Source organism: Protomyctophum parallelum (assembly GCF_964188405.1).
Source record: "Protomyctophum parallelum genome assembly, chromosome: 14".
In the NCBI taxonomy this organism is placed as follows: Eukaryota; Metazoa; Chordata; class Actinopteri; order Myctophiformes; family Myctophidae; genus Protomyctophum; species Protomyctophum parallelum.
In genome coordinates, this window is record NC_139709.1 from 49,346,889 (window position 1) to 49,371,894 (window position 25,006).

General features: G+C 43.8%; 1 protein-coding gene across 2 annotated transcripts in view; it reads right to left on the reverse strand.

Annotated features, from left to right (window-relative positions):
* Positions 1–1,678: 1,678 nt before the first annotated feature.
* tesk2 (testis associated actin remodelling kinase 2) overlaps positions 1,679–25,006 on the reverse strand; it is a 50,178-nt gene continuing 26,850 nt past the window's right edge. Inside the window, exons 5-14 of one of the 2 annotated variants that reach the window (XR_014570263.1) lie at positions 24,704–24,752; positions 17,199–17,345; positions 15,549–15,631; positions 12,684–12,768; positions 12,513–12,596; positions 11,102–11,188; positions 9,548–9,668; positions 4,982–5,536; positions 3,230–4,513; positions 1,679–3,161 (exon numbers count right to left, since the gene is read on the reverse strand). Coding sequence is in view for 1 of the 2 variants with exons in the window: in XM_083782039.1 (XP_083638165.1) it covers positions 3,984–4,513; positions 4,982–5,536; positions 9,548–9,668; positions 11,102–11,188; positions 12,513–12,596; positions 12,684–12,768; positions 15,549–15,631; positions 17,199–17,345; positions 24,704–24,752 (1,741 nt within the window). In the remaining variant the exon portion in view is untranslated. Of the gene's footprint in view, positions 4,514–4,981; positions 5,537–9,547; positions 9,669–11,101; positions 11,189–12,512; positions 12,597–12,683; positions 12,769–15,548; positions 15,632–17,198; positions 17,346–24,703; positions 24,753–25,006 lie in introns of both variants that reach the window. The other variant, XM_083782039.1, reaches the window with a different exon arrangement.

The following is a 25,006-nucleotide window of genomic DNA, read 5'->3' on the forward strand; positions in this document are numbered from 1 at the left end:
CTCTCACTGGTCAACAAAAACATGCATCTTGAAGACCTTAACAGGAGCCCTCGTACAAGGTTTCTTTGACTATGCATGCATGCACCTCTTGGTACCACAGCACCTCAAAGGCCCTTAAAACAAGGCTCCAGACCTCCCAAAACAAACTGGTCAGGCTCCTACTTGGCCTCACCCCCCGAACCCACCTCACCCCTGCCCACTTTGACAGGCTGGGATGGCTTAGGGTCGACGACAGAGTACAGCATCTTGCAATGCGTCTGGTCCACAAGATTCGATACACCACCAAGATACCCATGTAGGCTACCTGTCTAAATACTTCCTTAATGTAAACGAAGTCCACACCCACAACACCAGAGGGAGTGCAACAAACCAGACAACCCAGATTCGGCACAAACAAGGGACTACATTTTCGCTCCTATGCCACCAAAATGTGGAACGCCTTACCAACAGTCATTAAGACATGTGAATCCCTTGACTCCTTCAAAACCGCTCTCAATGGGCACCTACGGACGGCTGCAATTCGAAACTGGCCGCCGTAAAATCTGAATCCCCCCCCCCCCCTTTTCCCCCTCACTGTATATGTTTATTTTCCCTTTTTGCTTCCTTTATGATGAATTCCTGTTCTGTTCTTTAACTATATAGAAATGTCTATTTGTAAATCTCTAAATGTTTTGATGAATTGAACATGGTGGACCCTGTTGTAAACAAGTGTAATGCTTAATTGGGTCGTCCACTCACAGTTAACAGTCTTTGTATTGAGTTTGTGCTTGAAATGTACTGTAATTCTGCAAACTGTTAATAAATATTTCAATCAATCAATCAAACTCACCCTGGCCTCAAGCACTTACAGCTGACGTCACTAAAGTCAATGAGGGTTCAGGGCTCAGGGCTTGAGGGAGTCAATTGGGATTGGGCCTCTAATGAGAGCCAAAACTCACACCGGAAGTTCAATGACTACATGGCAGTGAATGGAGCCGACTGGACCAGCTCATAATCAACATTATTTCTGAACAGTTGAGACCAATTGTCATATAATCAGGGAGACTGAATATAAACGCTCTAGCAACGATCACACTGGTGTGAAGTGAGGGGTGCTCTTATCATCATTCATCACATTCCATGCTCAGACAATCAAATCATCACAAACGTCATTCCGGCCAATCACTTTTGGCATCTTCACTTTTCTGCCCTCACGTTTATCTTCAATATGTACTTTGCTCAGCCAATCAAATCATCGCTATGGAGTGATCAGCCAATCATCAACCCGGAAAGCTGGGCATAGGAGGGGATAGAGCCCCTCAAAAAACAGACAAATACAATAAGGGACCATAGGCCCTTCTGGCTTTTCCCTTAAAAACAAATTGACACTTTCAATTGCTGGCTTCCCGCCAGGCTGGAATTTTGTCTGGTCTCCATGGATGGAGGTGTCACATTGGTGAGTTTTATCTCTCTACACCACCCGGATGTCCTGGCTACCACTTGACTCTTCATAACATTGTGAGGCCAATCTCTAGTCTAGTATGTAAATTACGTATGGAAGTACTTCCAGACCACTTCCTCCCAAGTCCAGATATCAAATAACTTCACATTTCTGTTTTCACCCTTCTACATAAAGTATACAAGTCATATTTCAGGATTCATAGAATTTCCAAGGAAAGGAAAGGCAAAACAAATCAACAAAAGTTAAACATTTATTTTTTAAGCCAATAGGTCATTTCAACAAGTATTAATTGCAGGCTGCCTGTGCTTCAGTTTAAACACATTCGGTTACACTGGAGTTACCAAAAGTTGGATAACATTGATTGGAGAGGAACAATGTTCAAGACAAAAAACGCTCTTAGCTCAAAAACCTTATCTCATTCTGTATTTATCAAGACAGTCAGCACAAACATTTAGACAAATGTACAAAGTAAGACATAAAAAATTGTTCATCCTTTTCCCCATATAAATATCAAAATAGATCCTCTATCATTATGTAAAACTATCCTGATAAGTTTAATTTATTGCATAGAAATGTAGTGACGACAAAAACAAAGAATATACAATTGACACCCCCAATTTGACACCCTCTCAAGTGCAATTTTGTTGTCTACTTAAGTAGTTACAGACAAAGGCTATTTCAGCAGAACACCAGTGTCAAGCAATAAGGGAGTGCTCAGAAGATGATCAGAACCAGTATTAAAAAAAACATCAAATGAGCAATAAAATAGTATTCAAAAATTTAAAACAATTTTATGATCATCCAAATGTTTTTCGGTCATGTGAAAAGCTAGCATTCGTAAACAACAGAGCTAATGTAGTCATTTTAATACACTCAAAAAGCAGACTTGACCTGCCCAGCAGTGACATACACCCATAAATATACCTACATAATCCAACCTCTATAACACAAGAACAAGGATAAACATATATTGTGAAAATGTCTAGTTCAGCCGTTCAACAGAAAATAGTACCAAAATAGGTTAGCATCACTTGTCGACACAAGTGGAAACAGTCAATTCCTTAAAACAAGTACACACACACACACACACACACACACACACACACACACACACACACACACACACACACACACACACACACACACACACGCACACACACACACACACAGTATGATATTACAATCAAGTTATATCAAGTTAGAAAATCCCATCTGCCATGTTAAATAATTATATAAGTATTCCGTTTCTAAGCAAACCCATTGCTTCCAACCCCTTTTCCAGTTGCGGATTATGGAAGGTTGACCAAAAAAAGAAGAAAACAAAAACAAAATACAGGAAGCAATTGTTCGGTTCCCTAGGTGGCAACATAGGTCTGCCACTGAGGAAAATGAATAATACCCCCCCCCCCCCCCCCCCCCCCTCTCCTTTACAATTCTGAGGAGTGGACTGGCAGACACATACATTTTGTATTAAAAGACTAGTGCTGAAAGGCTTGTTTCAGATTAAAGGTCCATCAACTGACTGTCAGGAGACACAAACCCCCTTACAAAGCGGGAGTATGGCAGTGCAATGTCTAGCATCGAAAATATTATGCATGTGGTATTTCTTTCTTTTACAATTCAACATTAGTTTACCACTTCTGTATTTATGAACACAAAAAAGGGGTGGAAACAAAGGGACGAGTACCATTGTATAGTTCAACATGTCCTACACTCACTGCTAAGCTCACACACGCACACACGCGCACACACACACACACACACACACACACACACACACACACACACACACACACACACACACACACACACACACACACACACACACACACACACACACACACACACACACACACACACACAAAGGGAATTCTGATACACCTCATTATAGACAAGATGGCTTATTTTTAGAGCCATTTAAGAAGGAAAAAAAACTAAAAATGTACATCGTCTCAGACTATTAACTATAAACATCCTTTTCAAAAATAGAATCTCTGCCGGCCGTCCATTCCTGATCACTGACCTCATGCTGGAGAGAGTTGTCAGACCTGGCTAACAACGTATTCTTAAAACGAAATCATTTAAAATCTAATCATCTCAATGATGTCAGGCAGGTACACTTGTTTAACCCATTCAGACCTGATGACGCATCTGTGTCACCGTATAGCTTTTAACCACTTTTAACCATTATTTTAAACTTCAGCTGTTGAAATATAGCAGATCTACAAGCTCATATATCTGCTATTTTTGAAAAATCTTGAAAACGTGTGCAAATCTTTGAATATAATAATCTTTCACAGCGAATGTTTTTAACTCAAATATTTAGAAAAACATATTTTCAGATGGGTGTCCGCAGCCAAACACAGATAATTCTGTTGGTCCTTGACATGAAAAAGTTCGAGCACCACTGATACGTTTTTTTCCAGAAAACTTTTGTTGAATCTGCTCTCAGGTCTTAATGGGTTTAATCAAGCCAAAATGTGTGGTGAAACGCACTCAAGTTGCTGTAAACCCCCAGGGGTTGTTCTGGTGGTACAACGATTCAACACCCAGATCCCAGGGCCTCCATGTCCTCGCAGCCAGGGGTAGTGGTGCCTTTCTCCTGGCCCAGGCTGCCATTCATGCCCTGAGGATGGAAAAGGCCCCGTTGGAGCTGGCACTGCACAGGACAGAGGAACCTCTCCATATCCTCCTCTGTGCCTTGTCCATGTGCATGGGGGGACGGCGTCTGAGCGGGCATGGGGCAGCGGGGTCTCTCCCTGTCCCCGCGTATCGCAATGTCGTACACAGCGCACTTGTCCTCCGCTTTCTGTCCTTTAAGCTCCTCCTCATCCTCCTCCTCATCTTCCTCTGGACCGCTCGAGAAGTCCATTGCCTCGCTGTCCCTCTCGCTGCTGGGCACCATGGGAGACCAGCTGTCCTGGAACACCTCGGCCTTGCCCGCGTCGCACTCCTCCTCGTCTTCGTCTTCCTCCCGCAGTCGGTACGGAGGAATCTCGATGACGACATATTTCTTGGCCCAACCGCTCAGGAATGCGGAGCGGACATCGTTGCCTAGCTGCCCGTTGGTTCCTGGCGAAGGGTGTAGAAAAGACAACAATTGAAAGAACGAACAAAAAAAAACAAAGAAGAAAGAAAAAGGAACCGAATGAAAGTATTAAAATGGTGAGGGAAAAGAGAAGAAAGGAAAGGATATATATATATATATATATACTATAGGGGGATCATACATTTACATGATGTTGAGGAGGAGACATCAACATCTTGTGGCATTTTATTTGCGGAATGCCGGTAAATGAGCCTATAACTTTCAAAACCAAAAACTGAATATAGAAAAAAAGTTCCAGGGGATCACCAGTTAAATGATTTACAGGACCAAATAGACCCTTACAGCTCTTTAACTCCAATCCATTTAGATCCATTTGTGCACTCTCAGAGTTAAATTAAGATTAAGGTCTGTGGACAAAATGCATATCAAACTGGGGGTCAATTAAATTTAAAAGGTTGAGAATAGAAGACAAACATACACAGTACACACACCTGGCAAAGTGGTGGAGAGCTGCGCGGTGGTGCAGGTAGAACAGCCGTTGTTATTAGAACAAACAGCGGCGGCAGCCACGGGGTGGAAAACCTCAGAGAGGGGCATCTGGGGGGACACGGGCAAGGAGCGGCACTCTCGGCCCGGCAGCTGCTGCCAGTAGCTGCTGCCGGGGGGCTCCTGGTACTGGGGGCCCCCGCCGGGGCCCTGGTGGGAAGAAGGCTGCCCGGAGAAGGCGCTGCTGCCCGGCGGCGAGTGCAGGTCAAACATGTGCGAGAAGACAGTCGCGCTGGGCACGTCCTGGAACTTGATCTTGCCCCCCATGAGGTCCTCGCGGGCGGTGAAGGGGTTGATCTTGGAGGAGGTCCGGTGGTGGTGGGGAGGCGGCGGGTCGTAGTACGGGTCCTGGACGTTGACCTTCCTCCCCGGCTTGCGCGAGAAGATGTCCGACTGGCTGCGGCTGAGCCAGATGTTGCGGCGGGGACGGGGCGACTTGGGCGAGATTTTGTCTTCCGGGAAACCGAGAGGGTTGAGTCTCTTGATGCCCTGGCTCTTCTCTGCACAACGGAAAAGAGTGAGAGAGATTCATCAATCAAGGTTTTATTCATCACTAACTTATACAAGTACAAGCGGCGACATTTGTTCCCCAAAAGTTTGCCGTAAAATTTTAATTGTCTTTAACCACATGAACTCGGCGAAAATAGCAGCTGTACAAGCTTGACTGTACAAGTCACTGTGAGCTTGGAAATTGTCTATTTTGGTGGAGGACATTTGGTGTAGCGGGAAACAGGACGGGACCAAATATAGACTGCTAGGAGACCATAGTATAAAGGCTTTAAGTGGTTAAGGATGGAAGACAAACTCCTGTATTTCTCCACTTTAGAGTCAGATTACAATCTAAACCACCAGGTGGCATTAGAGGCCATGTACAGTCTAAAAGGCACAAAAGGCAATTAAACCCCTGGTTCTCTGATGCTTTGAATGTTGTACTACTGTTTTATATGACTTGCTATAGGAATTAACAAGGTCTGGTGAAGCAGTTATAAAATGTATTTTGGTTTGATTTCTCTCATAAAGCTTTACTTGTGAGTCGAGTTATGAGGAAGGAAAATATGTTTTTTGACCACTTTCAATGTGGCGTCCTTATTTTTGCGCTTGTTATATAACAGGCAAAAATATTAATATAAAAAAAAATTAGAAGGCCTCAAATCGCTATACGGTGTGAACTTTTAGATCGGCTATTTCCACTGTTGCTTAAACGAGTATTTATAGGGTGTAAGTGGTTAAGTAATTGGCTAAAAGCCTCTGAGAATATAGTCCCACAATAAAGGATTAGGGTCAGTGCTTGTTTCATTAATTTCAACAAGGGGTAACAACAAGCCAGACCATAAATTATTTCACAACACAGATGCTCCATGTGGGACATTATATGATCTTCTTGTCCCCATCGAACATCAACATGCAGTTAGGATGACAGTGTCCAATATAGGGGTAAAGTAGCCCTATAGGGTAAACTAGCCCTATATTCTCGAGAAAAACTAAACAAAAACAATACACTTAAACCGATACTCCGTGATGTGGGAAACATCAAGATACCCTTTCGCTGTTGCATAGCAGACATAACTAGGAGTGAGTTTGGTTTCAGGAAACGCTGATAGCATCAGGCTAACAGAGGAGGGAGGGCGGCGAGAGAAGAAAAGGGACTAAAGGTCTGGTCCAAAAAGAAAAGGCGGTTTCTTGTTGTATAAGCATGCTAAATGCGCCCTTTGGCCTTAGTATAGAGTTGGCCTGTAACCTACAGCTACGTTGGCTAAGCCATATGCCTCACTGGACTCCATTAAAACATCTCTCGATCAGCCAGATGTGGAAACCCACATTTGTTGCTGGTGTAAAAAAACAAAATATTCAAACCTGTCTGAACTGAGTGGTGCTGTGTGTGTGTGTGTGTGTGTGCTGCAGTGGTCAATGGGTCTGTGTGTGTGTGTGTGTGTGTGTGCGTTAGGCTGCTCAACAGTGACACCTTTGTAGGTCACCCATCAGTATTTCCGTACTCAAGCGGGACTACTGTACATACACGGAGACATACGGACAGACGTTGTTGCAGCAGCACCACTCAAAAAGGCATGAGTGCTGTGACATAACCGGCCCCTCCTCTCTCTGCCTCGTTCCGAAAGGAAGGGCGGCTGCATGTTGGGGTGTAAACAAAAACAAAGATGCTGCACCACCGACCAGCCCCTCGACCAGCAGACACGCAGGCGGCTGCATGTCCACTGGACCAAATTAGAAGTGAAACCTGGGCCCAGATGTATCGAGTATCTCAGAACAGGAATGTTAATGCGGGACCACTTTTCCCCCTTAAGGCATGGTGAGGTTTATACGGTCACTGACCAGGGCATTCTCTGAAGGTTAATGCAAGCTCTAGTGTTCAATTGAAAAATAAAAGCTTGAGGAAGTATTACCGAACACATTCAATGAGAACCTCTGAGGTGCAAGATGAATGTCTATAATAGGTCCATCCATCACACACACACACACTGCAGCCAAATACTGCAGAAAACTGCTGGCGGGTGTTGTTGTGACCTTGTAGATCTGCAATTGTTGCAGAATGTTCTCTCCAGAATAGGGACGCTATGTGGTTTAAAAACGTCCAGAAATATGTGCATTGATTATGTTTTAAATTATAAATTATTTCTGTAAAACCCTAACCGGTTTTCTGCTCTATATGTAAAGTGTCTTGAGACAACTGGTTGTGATTTGACACTTTAATAAATTTTTAATTTGACCTGCACTACAGTGCGTTGTCCTAGCCTTGTATCAGTTTGACTTTGTTACCATGTGGCAAAATGAGCAGAGTGAGGTTAGACTGATGGCAAGTATGCATTAAGCAATGGCTTGATCAAACGGATATGGCAGTTACAGCTTTCTAAATGACAGGCTGCAGAAGGCTGGTTGGTTAGCTGCCTGGGGGGCTCGTTATTGGCTTGCTGATTGACTGCCAGAGTCATAAAAACGTTGAGTGGAGTTGATTTCAGGAGGCCCGTCCTATTGGCAGAATGCCTGTCTGAATGGCTGGCTTTCTTGGCTTGTAGTCGGGGGGGCTATAATGGTCTGGACAGGATCAACAGTTTCCCCGAATGACAGAACAGTGAATTGCCTATCAGGCTCACTGGCAAAACATGAATGGCTGTTTGGGGTTAGGTAAAGTCCGGCTTGAGAGACTCACTCTTTGTCATTGGCAGGGTTTGCTGTTCCCTGAACGACTAGTTAGGACGTGGCTGAATCAATGACTGACTGGACAGTGGACACGTGTGTGCAGTGCAACAAACAATCACTGTGCACCACAAAACGATTAGCAGGAGCGCAAGGGAGCAGAGAGGGCAAGGGCCACGTGCATGGGACAGGTTGGTGTCGGGTCACATAGGGAGTCCAGGACAGGGTTATAAGACTGGCTTCTGTCACAATGTTTGGTTTACACAGCTTCCCCCCTACCACCCGTCCCCCTTCCAGGAAAACCCTGGTCTGTCCACATTCAAGTCTCAAATGGACTGGGTTAGACCACATAATAAGTGAAAGGAAGTGGGGTGACGTGATAGTAAACACATGGAAGTGACTTTTATAGGCTGTAAATGATGATGCTGGAAATGCAACAGGTCATGTAATGGCCAAGTGCTCGTGTGTCTTTCTGTGCACAAAAACAACACCTATTAAGGATAGGATACACTCGGTACATGCCTGAGCATTTTTTGTAATAGCACACTCACACATGAAAGCACAAATAGCAATGATTGCTATTGGAATATGGAGCTATAGGGATATTTCATTAAAAAAAAAAAAAAAATGGTCATTGTATCGTCTACAGAGGCTTATATGAGCACCCCGGAAAGTTTTTTCAGTATTTGGATATTTGATATTCATTTCATCTGCCCCTCCCCCTTCCTATACAAACCCATTGTAACTTCAAACTCCATTTTAATCATGATAGATTGGTCAAAAACATCCGTCCTTTTTTCTGGCGACTAATATTGTCTTTCTAATACGCGAGGTGCCCGTGATTTTTCACTTACTGTTTTCATTTATTCTTAATAATTTATTTGGAAAACAATAAGGAGAAGGAGGTGGCCTGGAGGAGACAAAATAATCAATACAAATTATTAAAAATAAATGAAAACAGTAATTGCACAACACATATTAGATAATTAGAAGGACAATATCAGTCACCAGAAAAAAAGGTCGGGTGTTTTCGATGAATGGTTAAAAAGGGTTCGTATAGGAAGGGGGCGGGACAGCTAACATTAATATCAAATATGTAAATACTGAATCAAGCAACTTAAAAAAAAAAAAGTTGTTTGTTTAACCCATTCTGACCGGGCACCCATTTTGGTGTCAGCATCATGTTATGCTTTATCTATTGAAAAATAGCAGATCTAGGTCTGCTATTTTTTGAAAAATCGAAGAACGACTGACATTTTTAGAATCTGATCTCAGGTCAGAATGGGTTCATCAGACCAGTGTGTGTCCAGTGGAAACCTCTGTTCCATCGACTGAACAGAGAACAGTTTGTGTGTTACCTTTTGCCATTGCCTTTATTTTGTTTATTTCTCGCTCCATCTCCTCGGCTTTGAGTCTGGCCAGGATGTCCTCGAGGTGCATGACGACGTCTGGGACGGAAGGACGGAGCTTGGGGTCCATCTGAGGGGAGAACAGAAGAAACATGACCATGTTACACCTGATACTGTAGCCTACTGGACATACATTAGTGATGAGACTATCTGAAGGCTGACATTACACCACTAAACGGACTGGTCTAGTGGTATGAGGAGGAAAAGGACAGAACATAAGGTAATGTTGCCTTCATAATGTAAACCCTGAGGAACGTTGGTTTCTGTATTTTAATAAAAGTATTATTGCATCGTGGCCACTGGCCCTCCCTATATACAGCTTTTGTCCCCACAAAATGTCCGCAAGACAAACATTAAATGCCATTGACAATCGAGGTAAAATGTACGTCATCTTGGCCCAACATGTCTCGTATTTGCCATAGACAATGAATGGGGAAAATAGGTCAAATGTCCGCCAAATATGACGTAAAATGTCCGCAACACAAACATTAAATGCCATTGACAATGGAAGGAAAATGTACATCTTGTCCCCACACTTATCATATTTGAGATCGACAATGAAAGGAGAAATAAGGTCAAATGTCCGCCAAATATGACGTAAACTTGTGGCAACAGGCATTCTGATGGGCCAGTATGAGATGATGCATGATGATGTACGATGATAAGAGCGCCCCTCACTTCACACGGGTGTGATTTTTATTGATAGATAAAATCAATCAATCAAAGCACAATGTATAATGCACTAATTATTGTATAGTCACTCATGTGACTCTTTCATGTTTCTCGCTGTCATTCAAGTGACTACTGGCCAATCACAGCGCGCCTTTTCCGGGACTTGCGTTACTCATGTTTCCGCCCTCTCGTGAACACCCGCCACCGGGGCCGGAAGAGGCGTTATTATGTCTATGCCCTGAACAGCTTCCAAACAAGAGAATAGTGTATGAAAGTTACGAGAATAGTGTAGAAATGTAGAAAAGTTAAAGCATGAAACTGTGAGACAGCTGATTCACTCCATCATTCGTATTCCAACATCACTGCCATGTCTGAAATGGTTGAAAAGAAAACCCCAATGTGCTATAAGCACACAGAATAACTCGTCCTACTTCCGGGCCCCTTTCCTACCATCCTTCACAGGTGTTACCGATGATACTAATTAAGGCTCTGTTCCATTTAGTGCGCCGTGGTTCTCAAACTTTTAAATTTCAAGGACCCCCATGACTCTCAGAGTTACACACCCGTACGTGGTCATTTGGAACCCACTGGTGTAGCAGAGTGTTTCCAGTGTGCCAACACGCACAATATCAGCACCCTGACTCTGTTTGACCAGAATTTAACAGAGCCTTCATTAGTGTCATCGGTAACACTTTTGAAGCGTCAGCCCTTTGGCTGACACATCATGACGACAGTTTGAGTGATGGACTAACTGACAGCCCATAAATATTCCAACGAACATACGGGACATTGCTGTTTGGACAGAATGATGATACCGTAGAGTAGACTCACATTGCAGCAGTTGAAGGCCAGCTGCAGGAAGTCAGGGGGACAGTCTCCGACCATGTGCTGGAACGCATGGTAGTCCAGGCCAAAGTTCTATTAGAGAGTAGGAGAGGAAACACAGAAATGAGAGAGAACAGATGTGTGACAAGTTCTGCTCTGCTGGAGCCAACGTCTTAACATGGTCCTTCTGATTGCTGAGCTCTCTCAGGTTTGGCAAAGAACTCGGTAGTATTCTCCAGTAGCAATAGCCATCTCCTGGATCAGCCGTGGACATGGCCCTGTTTGACTGCTGAGTACTATGCTGCTTGGTCAAATGCCCAGATCGCCCTATGTGAATTATCCACAGAGAGACAGACAATATGCAACCATTGTCTTGCATTTTGCATGGACATAGAACACCATAAATATCTGGGTAATAAGCCCTTTGCATTGGCAAACTGGCTCCAAGCTCTATCAAAATGGAATTACGCAAACGTTTGTAAATTGTCTGTAATTTAAAATGTAATTATATGGAATTGAGCCTGATGACTGACATACCGTATATGTACCTACAGCTGTACACTGCACATTTAAAGAGAAAGTTCTACGAAAATATATCAGAATTATGAAATGATTACCATTGTTTAAAAGTCAAGACAGATATGATACAGGCAACATTTGACACTTAAGTCTTTCCTAAACTCATAGTGTATGTTTTTCCTTTCATTTGAACCTCCAACTAACAGTTTAAAGACTTTTAGATTGTAGATTAGTACGTTTCATTCACCCACTTCAAATCCACTGCCTATACGATTTAAAGTTTAAAACACAGGGAATTAATATTGGTGTTTCTTTCTAGTTTGAAGTTTGAACCTGTCCTAGCATTACTGCATGTTACATAATGTGAACAAGAAGACTATTATCATGATGGTAAGAGGGACACAGGCTTCAGAATGATCCCACAATCCCACAAGGAACAGGAGGGACACTTTAAGACAGAGTAGCATGGGGACACAGGGAGAGTTATGTTAACCCCATATAGCCTATACTACTTCGTTGCATGACAAATGGCCGATCTACCAGCTTGCAACGCATCCTGTGAGCTTCATGTGGATTAGCAATTTTCACCGAATGTTCGCCTGTTTTTGCTGAATGCTCACCTATCATTGCCAAATGTTCGCCTATTATGGACAAGGTCAGAATAATAGGCTCGCTACAGTGCATGTGGTTAACCCATTCTGACCGTCACCCATTTTGGTGTTGGCATCATGTTATGCTTTAGCTATTGAAAAATAGCAGATCTACAAGCGCATATCGCGCCACCGAGTGGCGCGATATGAGCTTGTAGATCTGCTATTTTTGAAAAATCGAAGAACGACTGACATTTTTAGAATCTGATCTCAGGTCAGAATGGGTTAAAGAGGAGCCCAGGACTCACCTCTGTGCGGGGAAGGAAGTCAGGGTCAGCCTGGATCCTGGCAATGACCTCACACAGGATTATGCCATAGGAGAACACGTCAGCCTGAAGACGAAGACACACACACATTTTTTAGTACATGGCCCCAGTCCATGCCTACAACCAAACCACGATACGTCATGGGGACCTTACCTTCTCGTTGTAGGGTTCATCTCTCAGCACCTCTGGAGCCATCCAGAATGGGGAACCCACCACCGACAGTTTCTCCCTTTCAGCCCTGAACAGGCGAACACACACACACACACACACACACACACACACACACACACACACACACACACACACACAGTTAATGATTCGTGACCATCACTCCCCTCAGTTTGCTGCAAAACAGCGAGCAATGCGCCAGTAACTCCCTCGTTCTGTTTTCCCGACAAGCACGCCACAGTGTTGAGAATATGCAGAGTATTCTCCAGTATCCCACAGCCAGCCATACACTACTGGCCTTTCATGTTTTACTGGGCAAGTTCATTCAAATACAGTAATGCTCAATGAAGGAACTGGACAGACAGTTGCTAAGCTTTTAATAGACATAACAGAGACATGGCTCTGGAATGTGTTCATTTGCAATTTATTTTCCTAAAAAGGTTGTCAGTAAAATGTTTAATTAGGCCCTTTTTCCTACCCTGTTGCCTCCATAAGTAGGTCAGTAGAGTCATAGAAATACAGTAAATGCAGCTGTCTTGGTATTTGCGCCAACGGAGAAACCAAGTCGAGGAAGAAAGTCCTTCATTAGTTCAAGGTTGGCAATGGCAAGAGAAATCCATTCACATTGGCACGCAATATTTGATTCATTTTCAAAAGAATGACTCAAGCAGAACAGAGATTACATCACAAATGAGGGGGGAGTCAGCAGACATCATGCAGGGTCAGGCTGAACTAAGCTCGCCTAGCCCATTCTGACCTGAGATCAGATTCATACGAGGTTTCCGCCGGACACACACTGGTCTGATGAACCCATTCTGACCTGAGATCAGATTCTAAAAATGTCAGTCGTTCTTCAATAAAGTCGATTTTTCAATAAATAGCAGACCTACAAGCTCGTATCGCGCCACTCGGTGGCGCGATATGAGCTTGTAGATCTGCTATTTTTCAATAGCTAAAGCATAACATGATGCCGACACCAAAATGGGTGCCCGGTCAGAATGGGCTAGACTAGATTTCATTAGAGAGGACCTGTTCAGTGGGGTGCGGAACAGGGAAGAATACCGTGTTCCTCACGGTCAGGTGAAAATACGTTTTGACGTCACGACTCACACAGATCTGAGAAGACTTGTGGTTGACTAAACCCTTCCCAAGGGGTGAGCAGTCAGAGGCACAACATGGGGGGATTTCTATTTGGGCATAATGACCACATTGGGAGAATAGGAATAGTAGGTTTCCAAAAAAGATCATTCGGTAAACCGAAGATTTTAGATTGCAACAATTGTTACTGCAGTGGTTTCATGTTGTGTGTTGTCTGTGAATGATACAGATACAAACATCGAAACATTATCACTTGCCTATGTGTTATTCTTTAACGTCTTTCGGTTAAAAAAAAGATGCCAGATGCTTAGCTGTGCTTAGGGCAATGTCTGTCTGTGTGCAGCCCAGCTGTCATGACAGTATCCTTTCTCTTGTTATCAAAGCACTGAAGTAGAGAATGTGAGCGATGCAGTGTGTTGTAAATGTTTGTGGCTGACCTCTATGTTAATAAATAAACCTTTCCCTTGTATGAGGAAGGAGGAGGAAAAAAAGGACCCAGTCTAGGACTGGGACACTTTCTACTACAGTACCCTTAATCCCCGCTTCTGGCCAAGACAGTTTGAGTACAAATACAGTGACAGTCACTGTAGAAAGTAGTGTTCCATTGTGTGTGTGTGTGTGTGTGTGTGTGTGTGTGTGTGTGTGTGTGTGTGTGTGTGTGTGCGTGTGCGTGTGCGTGCGTGTGTGCATGTGCGTGTACACAATTAAAACAGTGGTGGAAAGTACAATTACGTAAGTACTGTACTTAAGAACATTGTATTTCTACTACCACTACATCTCAAATCCAAATGTTGTACTTTTACTCCACTACATGTTTTTGACATCTTTAGTTACTAGTTAGATTTAGATTATTATTAAACAAGAAATGATCACATAGTGATATTTGTCATATTAGTATGATTATTGTGTGTATGTTTGTGTCACAACATTGCGCCTCGTGGGAGTTGTTTGCGTGCACCGTCTCCGTTGTGTTGTCCCCCATTTGTTAGTCGGATTAATTTATTATTTTAGCAACGTTTATGTTTGTGTGTCACAACCTCGCGCCTGGCGGCCGCTGTCTGCGTTCGTTTCCGACGTTCTGTGCGTGGTTCAATGACTGTGTTTTGTTGGGCTTGCTTTGCGCTTTGCATCGGCTGTGCTGCGCTGAGTCAGCCACGTTAACTTGTAACAGAGTAGTTCTACATTGCAGTATTGATACTTTTACTTTTGAGTACTTTTCTCCACCACTGTAATTAAATACGTGTGGTGAACAACAACCGACGAGACAAACAAGACTAATGGCTCTATTTTTGCAATATAGTAAAACAAAAAAGACAAAGTATTTTAGGGATAAGGGGTTTAGCATGGATGACAATAGAGCCCTAAGGGCTCCATTTTCGTCACTGCTAAAGCCCTTATCCGTAAACTTATTTGCCTTGTTTTTACTATTTTGAAAACATTAACATTAATAGTTCAACTAGCCAATCTACATTGACACGTTGTGAGCTTGTAGACTGGCCATTTTAACTATTCAAAAATGTTTTGCAAAATAGTACAAAAGTTTAGGGATAAGGGGTTTAGCAGTGACGAAAATGGTGCCCTAAATGTCCTATCCAATTTGTATAAACCAATTACATGTGAATAGAAATCATGGGCATTCATAGCCATGATCTACACAGGTATATATTACAACAGCGTGGGAAGACTGGGATCTCATTAAAGGCATGATCTCAACCATGCCAGAGAAAGTTATCAGAGAGGAGTGCTGCTTACTCATTGGTGGGAATTTTCTCTGCCAGGCCAAAGTCCCCCACCACTGCTGTGTAACCGTTCTCGTCGACTTTGATCAGGCAGTTCTAGGGAGGAACACAGAAAGACACACAGTTATCAACACACAAACAAACACAGAAAGACACACAGTTATCAACACACAATTATCAACACACAGAAAGACACACAATTATCAACACACAAAGACATGACATAACCCTGAGAATCACCTCCCACACACACATCTCTATGTTACAGAACCTTTTGTAAGTCTTCCTTTGCTACAGAACTCAGGAAGCATTCGTACTACAATATATTGCACTATGCAGACTCAGGAAATATGTTTCCCAGAAAGTAATTTCAGTCCAGCATCTCATTCTATTCACTGTGAAAGCCTCATGGTAAAGTTAGGGCAGTCCATTGTAACAGTGACCACTCAACTGCCACCATACTGTATTACATGCAAATTGATATACCGGTAGTAAATGTGTCAGTATCTCCGCACAGCCAAAATGGCAGCAGAGTTTATGTATAAGCCCCTGTCTCTGTGTGCGTGTGTGCGTGTGTACTGTGTACACAGCTAAATTTGGAAACTGATGGACCGATCTGCGTCACAACTTCCGTGCACACTGCCAGTAGGCCAAGGCAGACACTCCACCGCTTGACTAGATTTACTGCCATTTTGCATTTTCTTCAAAACACTTCAAAAGGATCAGACCTGTCTGAACTGAGTGGCACTGCACTGCACTGCGCTGCACTGCACTGCACTGTACTGTACTGTACTGTACAAGCACTCCTCCCCAGCCACCGAGCGGTGAAATACGACCATACAAACTTTACTGGAACTGGTCAATCATGTTTAATGGTTTTATCGTCCTTTTTTTAAATTTCATTTTCAGCTTAGCTGATGTTCATGTCCATTAGGTCAGTGTACTTCCTACATTAGCGTCTGCACATCTTGTCTTGATTGATTGTCATTTGTTTTTGTCGTTATTAACTTATTGGTTATGTCCGGCAGTGAGTTTCAGTAACTAAAAGTATATCAATTACATTTGTATTGGATTTCATGATTTCCGCCATCACACGCATTTAGTAACCTTAAACAGGAAATAACGGATTAAACTGAACTATTCTCCTGTGGTCAGCTCAGATGTGGAGCCGGTGGAAAGAGTTTGGGACTTAATTTCACTTCATCCTCCATTGCTCCAAGTGGAGGATGGAGTGATTTGGTTTATTTTCTCTGAGTTACATTGATTCATTGATTTACCAAATGAGCACTCCTTCATTTCCAGTTAATAGCTAATTATCCGTGGGTTCAAGTACTACAGTACTGTATGTACAATGCAAATAACAAGTCCCCATTATGTCCTGCACACAGGCAATAAAGTGATTCTGAGCTCTGCAAATCACCAAACTTATCCTTTAAGCTGGTAAAGATTCAGACACCAGTCTATGCTATGTTTCCGGGACTCATTACATTGAAAACCTATTTACATCACTGCAGCTAGTAAGGGGAAAAAAACTGAATTCCTATCCAAAATGTAGTCTCTGGAATGCATATTAGTTTTTTTTCTGCAAACATTTCTGTCTGAGCTAGTCTGAAACGAAATGACTCCCAGGCTTGAGAGAACCTCCTATAGTCCTATAGCTTACCTTGGAGGTGAGGTCTCGGTGGAAGATGCCTTTGGCGTGCAGGTAGGCCAGACCACTGGCGATGTCACAGGCCAGTTTAACTCGGTTGGGCCAGCTGAGGTGATTGTCGCTCTCCAGAAGCTGTTCCAAGTTACCGCCATTGATGTACTGCAGAGACACAAACAATGAATAAAGCAAACAAATTATGTCATCTCAGACTCACTCCAAATCTTCCACCGTAGTCTGAAAACCCACTTCTTCAGACTCAACCTTGAATTCTCTTTTCGGGAATGTTTTTTGAAAATGTTTTGAATAGTAATAATTAAAAAAAACTAAATGTTGGAAACAAAAAATAAAGGGACCCATAGAAATTGGTCCACGACCCAACCTTGGGTCCCGGCCCACTGTTTGGGAACCAGTGCTGTACAGTATTTAAAAATAAAATCACACCCGTGTGAAGTGAGGGGCGCTAATATATTAACCCATTCTGACCTGAGATCAGATTCATGCGAGGTTTCCACTGGACACACACTGGTCTGATGAACCCATTCTGACCTGAGATCAGATTCTAAAAATGTCAGTCGCTCTTCGATTTTCAAAAATAGCAGACCTACAAGCTCGTATCGCGCCACTCGGTGGCGCGATACGAGCTTGTAGATCTGCTGTTTTTAAATAGCTAAAGCATAACATGATGCTGACACCAAAATGGGTGCCCGGTCAGAATGGGTTAAAGTCTAACTCATGTTGCTATGATTGGGTGATGTAATGGTGATGTAAAACAAACACGGACAAAACAAACTCTCTTTATTGTTAATGGCATTTAATGTTTGTGTTACGGGACAAGATGACGTAAATTCCCCTTCATTGTCAATGGCATTTTTAAAAACCAACATTAAACCTGCATATAGGAGGAGCTAGTGCCCTTTAACCCATTTTGGGCGGGAACCCCTTTTGGTGTTGAGCATTACGTTATGCTTAGCCTGAGCTAACGTGTTAGGTTTCTGGTCTAGAGGGGCGGGTCGCGGCTGAGATTTGCGCACGCCATGATTGGATCTCATCGATCTGTCCGTCACCCCCGGCCCCTCCTCTCCCCCTTAGTGCAGCGCTACGTCACATCATTTGGAGCGACGCCCACCCGGAAGGGTTGACTCCCACTTTTAGACCAGAGCGGCCAATGCGTTCCTCCAGGCTTTACATTTTTGCACCAACAAAAATGAAAGCCTGGTACCGAGGCTACGTTATGCTTTAACTATTGAAAAATAGCAGAACGACTGACATAGAAACATAGCTTTTTCAGAAAACTGAATGATGAGCTGATTGAAGAGTGCCAGGCACTGAATTAGGACATGCACGGTCGGGTCTGCCAGATACGGGAGGGGCCGGGGGTCCATTGACTGACCCCATTCACAGACTCAACACTCAACACACAGACTTGGGTTTTGATATATAATCATTTTGGAAATATTGAAATTTTCCCCTTACGCACAAGATCGGTATTGGCAGACCGTGAGAAAAACCAATTGGTGATCGGTACCAAAAAACCTGATCGGAGCGCCTCTATTATTCCCCCTCCTTGTGGTTTTTGATGTGTAACTTTAGCATTTGACCGGAAAGGGATTTGTGAGGTTTTTCAGGGATCATCTGTTCACAAAATCTGCCCAGTGTTCCACGTTAACAATCGTAATGAGATTATCCCGATAAGGAACAGGGGTTTAGCCTTTTGATAAGCAAGGCTAGAGCCTCCATAGGTATGTATGGAGAAGCTGGAGCATTGCGGACTCATATGAGAATTAAATGTGTCACATCTTTAGATCTGTAAATAATGTAGACGCCACAATGTTTTGTTAGTTTACAGACAGGTTAGCCCTGCAATGATTGGGGTGGGTTTCCGAACCTCGGGACCAAGCAGGTACCCAACTAAACCTGCTTGGGTACCCATTTAGGCCTACGGCCGATTCTAAAAACGCCTTCTAAAGCCTGACCTAAGTTTTCTGAAAAACTTCAAATATGTATATAGCAGCATCATTTCTTTGTAATTTTTGAATACTGTACATACTGTACAGAACACAAATATGGGTTCCCGGCCTGAGGGGGTAAGACACCAAAAGGGGTTCCCGCCCAGAATGGGATAAAATAAGGGCTTAAAAGAATAAAAGCTTTTTTTTTTTAACATTTGACCTCAGTTCTGAGTGCTTATAACTTACAATAAAGAAAGACTGAACATGTTGGTTTGCCTATAGTATTTACTGTATATACTGTACATGAGGCTCCCCCAGAGTTAGTGTCGAAGTGTCCTTGAGCAAGAGACTAATTGTTCTCGATGTGCAGGTTGGTGCCTTGCATAGTTTCCTCTGCATTGTAATGCACAATATATGTAAAAGTGCGTTGGATAAAAAAGCACTATATAAATGCACCATTTACCATTTAAGAGTGAAATCCCCCCCCCCCCCTCCACACACACACACACTCACAAACACACACGTCACACACAACACCACATGTGCACGCAAACGCCGATCCTAGACGCCGTGATGGAGGATTACGCCGTCTCTGTCTGGCAAATGCCTCCGACTGTACAGTCCAACCAGTTCAACATCTGTTGTCTGCCTGGCCGCCGGGATCTGGGATAGAGGGAACCTCCACTGGAGACAATTACAAGCTCAGACTAATCCAGCTTCCCGTACGGCGGCAGTACTAGTCAGTGGAGAAATTAGTCTCCATTAGCACAGCGTGGAGCCAACTACTCTCCAATATGTTGAGCGCGCTCTCGGTTAAACAGACGGATAAGTGAAAGGGAATATACCGTACTGTCCATGTAGAGTTAACCCATTCTGACCTGAGATCAGATTCATACGAAGGTTTCCACTGGACACACACTGGTCTGATGAACCCATTCTGACCTGAGATCAGATTCTAAAAATGTCAGTCGTTCTTCGATTTTTCAAAAAATAGCAGACCTACAAGCTCGTATCGCGCCACTTGGTGGCGCGATATGAGCTTGTAGGTCTGCTATTTTTCAATAGCTAAAGCATAACATGATGCCAACACCGGTCAGAATGGGTTAAGTACCTTTATGGTTCCTGTTCTCACCTGTTCATTCACTGACACGCCAACCACCAGTAATAAGGCTTTGACGTGGGGGGGGGGGGGGGGGAGTACTACTGACACACAAGTAGGTTAACATGAGCGCGTAGATAACTAGATAAGGGGATCAAGGTTAACCTGAGCTGGTAGAAGACAGGGGATCAGTGTTTGAGAGCATTAGTGAATGTACATTATGGGAAGTCACTACTCTGCTTTTGTGTCTTTGAGAAAAGGCCACAGTAATTATGCACTATGATACTGCATTGGTTTTACCACTGCAATAAATGAATCACGCATGCTATGACATGAAAGCATCAGATTCCGTTAAGCAATTAAACGCCACAGCACGATAATTCATATTAGTAAAATATTGACATATGGGTATGTTTTAGTGTCGTAGATGGCCTATGGTCCACTGGGAGTGACGGGCCTAAGTAAGTACCGTTTTTAGTGTAACCCAACATGGTCCTTAATTCGACAGCAGATGAAATGCTGATCGATTCATGTTTTTTTTAATGCTGATCTTGCCCGTGTGTTCGGTGTCCTTTCCAGCTTATCATTCAAACATTCATCTACAACCCCAGAGAGAGAGAGAGAGAGAGGGGGAGAGAGAGAGAGAGAGGGAGAGAGAGAGGGAGGGAGAGAGGGAGAGAGAGGGAGAGAGAGAGAGAGAGAGAGAGAGACACACACACACACACACACAAAAATGTCTTTGTCATTTACTGGAAGCAGCTTCAAACAATGGCATAATCCTGCCGTGGTTAGTGATTTGTCGTTAGGCCAGATTAGGATTGCAGTAATAGCCTTTCGTGTGTAGGGTGCATTAGGTTGGTCAGCAGTGACAGAGCAGGACTCACTGTGCCAGATCATAGTAAGACCGAGGAGATTTAACCCATTCTGACCTGAGATCAGATTCTATAAATGTCTTCTACATCCTGACAGTTTTCTGAAAAAGCTATGTTTCTATGTCAGTGGGTTCTTCTATTTTTAAGTGGCGCAAACCACTTCCTTATTAAGTGGTGCAAACCACTGACTTAAGTGACTATGTGTGTGGGTACTGTAGCTGGCTGGGTATGTGTGAGCACGGAAACAGCATGGTTGTTTTTCACCACCTGTGCACAACCTAACACACACACACAAACACACACGCACATATTAACTGTATATATATGGTGATTTCAGGTGTGCCAGTACAGTACAGTACAGTAGAGGGACCCCCACACGGTAACTCTGTCATTTCTCAACCGTTTCGGACACGGGGCGGCTCACCGGAATCAGGCCGGCACCCTGGGTGTGTTCCTGTGGGTCTGGAACCCCCCCCCCCCCCCCCCCCCTGTACTGGCCATATATGGAGCGTGTCTTGAGTATACAGGGTTTGATGACGTCAGATCAACATATGGAATGTCAGAACAGGTCAGCTCCATATATGGAGATCTAAGGGTTTGAGGTCAGATGTGGAGTTGCTGGCCGGCTTTATATGCAGATCTAGGTGATGATCCAGTCGTCTCCATGTATGGTTATCCAGGGTTAGATGATGTCAGTGTCATGATCTTCATATATGGAGACGTGTCACGAGGCGTGACCATATATGGAGGCGTGATGTCACGAGGCATAATGATATATGGAGGTGTGGCGTGACACACGGAAATGCAGGTTTTCATAGTAAATGTGACCTAGGGTCGCAACTAATGTTGCCATCTTTTACAAAGCGGGCCAAACTCACACCTAACCAATACCACTGCTAACCCACTGAGCAGTCTAGGCTTAGCTTAGTTGATTAGTTGATCAATTGATCTAAGCCTAAGCCACTAAAAAACTTTTAGACCAGTCATAACCCATTTTTAAATGGCCATTTAGACATATTTATCTCAAATAGCCTCAAAAATGTGGGAGATTATTGGGCTCCCCACACCCAACCTCAACAGTAAGCTCAACAGTAAGGCACACAACCGCAATAGCACAGGACATTTCTCTCACCCACTCAATCACCATGTCATGTCATGTCATGTCATGTCACACTGCCTTCCGGGTGCAGGTACAGGCCACTGAGGTGCAGAAAGGGTTGCTTGGACAAAAACACCAGAAACCTGTGGCCACAGTTTCCCGACGTGAACAACAAGCCTATAGCTGAACTAGGCCTCTGTCGCTGTTGTGCAATGCCTTAACCCCTCGATGTCTCAATTTGTTCAAGACATTGCTTGCTATTCCCCTAGAGTTCAAACCAATCAACACCGCAGTTACAAGGCGAGCTCAGCCTACCAACAGGTTCACGAGTCACACGACACAAATATTTTTTTTCTGTTTTGTATTTTGACACTCTGCGTGGAATTGTGTGTGTACAGTATGTGTATGCATGTACTGTATGTATGTATGTATGCGTGTGTGTGTGTGTGTGTGTGTGTGTGTGTGTGTGTGTGTGCACGCCGAGGGCTACACCGTAACTTGATTCTCCATTTCCTGTGAGTGCAGCGGCCTCATGTCGAGGGTCAGGTAACTAAACAGCACGGCCCCGTCAGCAGGGTCAGAGAAGTTAGTATGGTGCCGTCAAAGCACAACACGATCCATCATAAACAAGACCCACCACAGTGTGTGTGTGTGTGTGTGTGTGTGTGTGTGTGTGTGTGTGCGTGTGCGTGTGCGCGCGCACAACTGTAATTATGATTTACCACGTGTGCGCCATGTCTGAGCAAGGAAAGTACACGTGCGCTTGTAGATGTCTATGTGTGTGCGCGTGACTGCGTGTTCACTGTTGTGTCAAGATTACAATGTGGACATTCAGTGCATAAATGGACTGTGTCCGTCTGTCTTCCTGGACGCGTGTGCTTTTCAACAAGGGCAGAATTGTGTTTTATGTGTTGTGCTTGTGCGCGCGTGTGTGTGCGTGCGTGCGTGCACACGTGCGTGCGTGTGCAACAGCACACACATGCTTTTGGTGTGCATGTATACATTCACATTGTATATGCACACACTAAAGAGTCTATGCAATTAAAGTGTGTTGAAACATGGGCACTATACTTAAAGGCTGAGAGTGTATTTGTGTGTGCACATATATAAATATACTGCATGCCAACTCTGTATACTTAAGTCTGTTGCTGGGAGGCTCAAATCAAGACAAATGGGTTATTCCTTCTATATATGCCACTGACATTGGGCAGTAGAGTGGACCCTTTTCCCTTAAGACATATCAACTCGGCTAGCAATACTCGGCTAGCAATATGTTCTGCTCGACATGGCAAGGCACACAAGAATTTGTCCCGTTGTGGGGGATTTTGAATGTAGACCTTCCGGCAGTAGCACTTGTCGTCAACCAAGTTTTTTGTTAACAAGTGGTTAAGTTGATGCTTGTTTTTGGTGTGTGACATGCTTCCATACCGACTTCTATGGAATCCAAATGACGGAGAACTTCAACCCGCGGGTAGTGCACTAAGTACTCTCTGGCAACAGGTACAACTGGCATTGCATAACCTGCAAAGGGCCAAAGGGCCATGTGTTCCAAACGGCCATCGCAAAACTAAGTATGATGGAAGAGCAAAACGGCTGCTACGTCAATCTTATTATTAACCCATTCTGACCCGAGATCAGATTCTATAAATGTCTTCTACATCCCGACAGTTTTCTGAAAAAGCTTGTTTCTATGTCAATCGTTCTTCGATTTTTCAAAAAAATAGCAGACCTACAAGCTCGTAGCGCGCCACTCGGTGGCGCGCTACGAGCTTGTAGATCTGCTATTTTTAAATAGCTAAAGCATAACGTAATGCTAACACCAAAAGGGGTTCCCGCCGCCTAAAATGGGCTTATTCTCTGTATTTGTCGACAGTCAAGAAAGAGGATATGGCCTGAATGTATACTTCTCATTTTCTATCTCCCTTTCTTTCTTTATGTAGGAGAAGAAACAGACCATATGCAGCTGCTGCACTATTATACCTAATGGTGTGTGTGTGTGTGTGTGTGTGTGTGTGTGTGTGTGTGTGTGTGTGTGTGTGTGTGTGTGTGTGTGTGAACCCTAATAAAGTTGTCAGGACTTGTCTAACGTGTGGTCATATAGTATAGTGTATGACACAAAAACACACACACACACACACACACACACACACACAAACTTGAGAATGAGAACACAAAGTTCTTCTGGTTTCCCCAAATTACAGGCTGCCGTATGTATGGGAATGACGTGATGTCCACCTGAAAATGGTAAACACTGAGGAACACACACACACACACACACACACAAAACGCTGATCCACGCGGCGCTACACCCTCTCTCACCCCCACATAAAAGAACTACTGTAGAAGCACTTACAAGTCCATGCAGAGACACACACACACACACCACCTTTCATTATGTCACATGTCAATGGTTTATAGAGAAATCGTCATCTCAGATGCAGAGGACAAGGAGTTCTTAGTGTGTGTGTGTGTGCGTGCGAGAGAGAGAGTTGTCTTACCTCTGTCAGAGCATGAAGCTGGCCCTCGTGAACGCACACTCCCATGAACCTACAAAGCAACCAGAGAGGAATTGAACAGTGGAAGTCTGCCAGTGAGTGTACAGTGAGTGCCAGTGAGTGTACAGTGAGTGCCAGTGAGTGTACAGACTTGAGTGGAGATGACGTGAAAAGGGCCTTGGGTTGGACGTTTTGGCATGATGTCTACATGTTCCATGTATCGCTGCTGTCGGGAGTCAACCACCTAACTTTTGATTTTGTTGCATGAATCAGTGCTATTGTGCTCAGTGCTATTGAACACCCTTT